The sequence below is a fragment of the Sinocyclocheilus grahami genome, unplaced genomic scaffold (genome assembly GCF_001515645.1).
Source record: "Sinocyclocheilus grahami isolate Dianchi unplaced genomic scaffold, SAMN03320097.WGS_v1.1 scaffold134.1, whole genome shotgun sequence".
Classification (NCBI taxonomy): Eukaryota; Metazoa; Chordata; class Actinopteri; order Cypriniformes; family Cyprinidae; genus Sinocyclocheilus; species Sinocyclocheilus grahami.
The window spans coordinates 749,869-753,535 of NW_015505313.1; the positions used below are offsets into that span (position 1 = coordinate 749,869).

At 37.4% G+C, this 3,667-nt stretch overlaps 1 protein-coding gene across 1 annotated transcript in view; it reads left to right on the forward strand.

Annotated features, from left to right (window-relative positions):
- The window catches only part of LOC107590929 (membrane-associated progesterone receptor component 2-like), a 6,364-nt gene extending 3,592 nt beyond the window's left edge, over positions 1-2,772 (forward strand). Inside the window, exons 3-4 of the mRNA XM_016279892.1 lie at positions 507-647; positions 918-2,772. Of these exons, the coding sequence (XP_016135378.1) occupies positions 507-604 (98 nt within the window). The 3' untranslated portion in view covers positions 605-647; positions 918-2,772. The remainder of the gene's footprint in view (positions 1-506; positions 648-917) is intronic.
- The last annotated feature ends 895 nt before the right edge of the window (positions 2,773-3,667 follow it).

Consider the following 3,667-nt stretch of genomic DNA (forward strand, 5'->3'; position numbering starts at 1 on the left):
TATATATATATATATATATATATATATAAAAAAAAATTTAATTTAAGTTTGAATAATTTGATGTGCTCAATTTTATTAGGTTTAGGTAAGTACTTTAGCTTAAACTTACTTCAATTAGTTACCAAAGCTGCATATTTTTCTTCTTTTTTTTCATTTAAAATTTTTTTTGTTCTTTTTAATATTTATATTTTATTTTATTTATGCTTTATTTCAAATAACAAATTATTTTTAATAGTTTTAGTTTAGTTGTATTTAACAATAACACTGATGGAGAAAGATGGTCTGTGCAGCAAGATGTTTTACAACCAACAGAAGCTAGCAGGATCATGCTAACTTCTCCCTAGTTGTTACTACCAAAGCTCAATGTCCAAATAAGAGTCCTTCCAAAAGTTTGTGCACAAGATAAATATGCATACAATATGCATGAACAAGAAATAACATAAATGCAATTTTATATGAAAATAGTTTTATTAATTATTTTTCCACTTGTTCCTCCTCTCTCTCAGAGAAATATGACTACGTTGGCCGTTTGTTGAATTCAGGAGACGAGCCGTCTGAGTACACAGATGAAGAGGACATGAAGGATCATCAAAAACACGAATGATCTGCTGAAGCATCCACAGCAGCTGAAGCCCAGGACTGAGAAGGCCACCATCCAGATTTGTGCACAAGATAAATATGCATACAATATGCATGAACAAGAAATAACATAAATGCAATTTTATATGAAAATAGTTTTATTAATTATTTTCCCACTTGTTCCTCCTCTCTCTCAGAGAAATATGACTACGTTGGCCGTTTGTTGAATTCAGGAGACGAGCCGTCTGAGTACACAGATGAAGAGGACATGAAGGATCATCAAAAACACGAATGATCTGCTGAAGCATCCACAGCAGCTGAAGCCCAGGACTGAGAAGGCCACCATTCAGAATAGTTAAGCCCCAGCAAGAAAACCCCTCAGAATCTGCCCTTTACCTCGATCGTACCGTGTTCCCACTACTGCTCCACCACAGAGATAAACGCATCTGTCTGAAAGCCCCCTGCTGTTCTGACTGTTCTTCTACCAAAAAAGACCAATAGCCTGTCAGAGTTTCCTGTACTCTTCTTGTCTGTTCTTGATACCTTCTCCTTAATCCAGCTCCTTGACCCTCAGTCTTCCTGTCCCACCTAAACACTCAATTTATACCATCAAACACTATACCATAAACCACCAGGCCTACACCCTAAATGGTCAGTCATACAGTCTAAACCGCTAAACCTTCCGTCGTTTACCCTACAGTCCAATGGAAAGTGGAAAGCACCTGAAGCATCCTGCACATTTGTGCGTTTAGACTTGGACTGACAATGTGAAGAGATGAATAAAAAGGAGAAAGGAGGAAACACTGAATACACATACATTTTTATTCACTTAAATTTCCTTTTGGGACTTCACCATTCATGGCCTCAAGGTCACGTACATAGAGCGGGGCAGATGCCTGGAGTTCAGTACACAACCGGTTAAAAATCGCAACTGGGGTCTCTTAATTATTTTTGTTTCCATTTAAGTTAGTTTTGTTGTAGTGTGTGTAATTATTGTACCACAACGCACGTCTCAAACACTTCTCAAGCATTTAAATCTCATGCTTATTCGTCGACTGTGAGAATGTTGTCGTTTTAAATCAAAGTAAATGTCGAGTGGATATGGTAACCAATCCAAAAGCCAGATTGTCTGCCTTCAGCCAATCAATCCAAAGCTTGGGAGGGTCTGGGGTGGGTGGGTGCTTTTAGCAATTTTTGTATTGTGTGCACCACTAGTGTGTATCGATTTTTGTCACAATACGATTGGAAAACATTCGGGATGGGAAATGTTTGTGGGGGGAGGGGTATCCGTTAGCATTCTCGCCATAAAACTGTTGTTTTATTTGTACTGTGTAAATCTGAACAGCTGGTTGGGATGCAAAGGGAAGATCAGTATGGTAGTTTAATTGGATCCACTTGTCTGCTCATTGGTCAACAGAACTCTCCCTTCCCCTGTTAATGAAACAGTCAGCGTAGTTATTGTGCCTTATTTCCATTTAATTTACTACAGAACAGTCGAGAGCTGTAGAAGGAGACAGGTATGAGAAAACGCAAAGATAAAACATGTTCTGCTCTACCCTTTCCACAATACATACTCTTAGGAGGTTTTTGAAAGCCAAGGCATCTTACCCCTCCATTTCCTCACAGTTCGTACGACGAGGCGTGCTCGCATCTGTGAGCGAATCCGACACGAGAGGCTTGACCACCATTATCGTGACCTTGTACATAGACTTTATGAGCTATTTCAGTGTTACTGCCATATCTGCGCTGTTATTAAACTCCACGCACTGCTGTGTTGTACTGGCCAAAAGATCCATTGCTCTTTCTCTGTTTCCATCTCTTTTTCCCCTCTTTTTTTTTGTTTTGTTTTTTTTTGCTGAATTTATTTTTAATTGTGGGTAATTTTCAAATCCACCCTTAAGTGTTATATTTTGTTTTTCTTCTGGAGAGGGGAACTATGAGTTTGGAAGAATACTTTGTCTTTGCTGAGGGGAGGGGGATGAGGCACAATTCAAAAATTGTGGATTCTGTAAATATGTGTATCATTTTATTAAAGCATGTGCAGCAAACAGTGAGGTAATGCTGGCTCTCACGTCATGTATTTAAATGGAGTTTGCAAGGATGTGTGTGCGTGTGCGCTCGGGGGGGAGGAGGATGAGAACGTGTTGTTGCAGAAATAAATGCATTTGGTTAATAACTACTGTTATCCTCTCTGCCCCTCTGTTGTGTCATCTTAAGTGCCAAAATAGGCTTTGTTTCTCACAAAGGGTATTATTTCAAATAAAAAAAACTATAAAAGTGGCACCTGACACTGTAAACACTGAAATGTAAAGTGTGTTGAGAAACCACTAGGTTGATTTGTTTGCTAAATGTACTTTAATGGATCGTGCCATTCTACCACTAAATTTATTGGGAGTTTTGGACTAGTTAAAAGATTTTGCACTTCCATAGTAAAGCATTTAGCTTGTGTGAAGGAATAGGGGAGGAAATATGTGGTTGGTTGAGGTATTTGTCATGTTACAGTTCCAGTTATAGTTACTGAGGGTGCATATGCAAAAATAGCACAGAGTAATAGCAATAGTTTGTTCAGATCATTTTTATGGATTTGCAGACTTAAATATATTTTCAAGCATGATATAGCAGTGTGAAATGTCACACAATCGGGTTAGAGCTGAAAAGAATTTACTCAAGGTAATTTATCAATACTGTGTGTGCATCTCGCACCCCAATTTACACAATCAGTAATTAAACAAAACCATTGTTTCTGTTGTGAGTTTACAGTTTCACAGCACCGATAGTTTTGTTGCATAATTCCAAATAAATTGATTATAAATTATAATCCACAAAATGTGCAGGAGTTTCACAAAAATGAAATCGATTCAAATAAAATGTAATGTGCAAGTAAAAAAAAAAAATCACAAGTGAGTCTGGAATTTAGCTCACCCAGTTTGTTGCATTAAATGTAGCACTATCTTTTTGCAGTACTTTTTGGACTGTGTCTTAAATGAATATGTCTGTTATTTGTTTTTATATACAGTGTCTCACAGAAGTGAGTACACCCTCGCATTTTTGTAAATATTTTATATCTTTTCATGTGACAACACTGAAG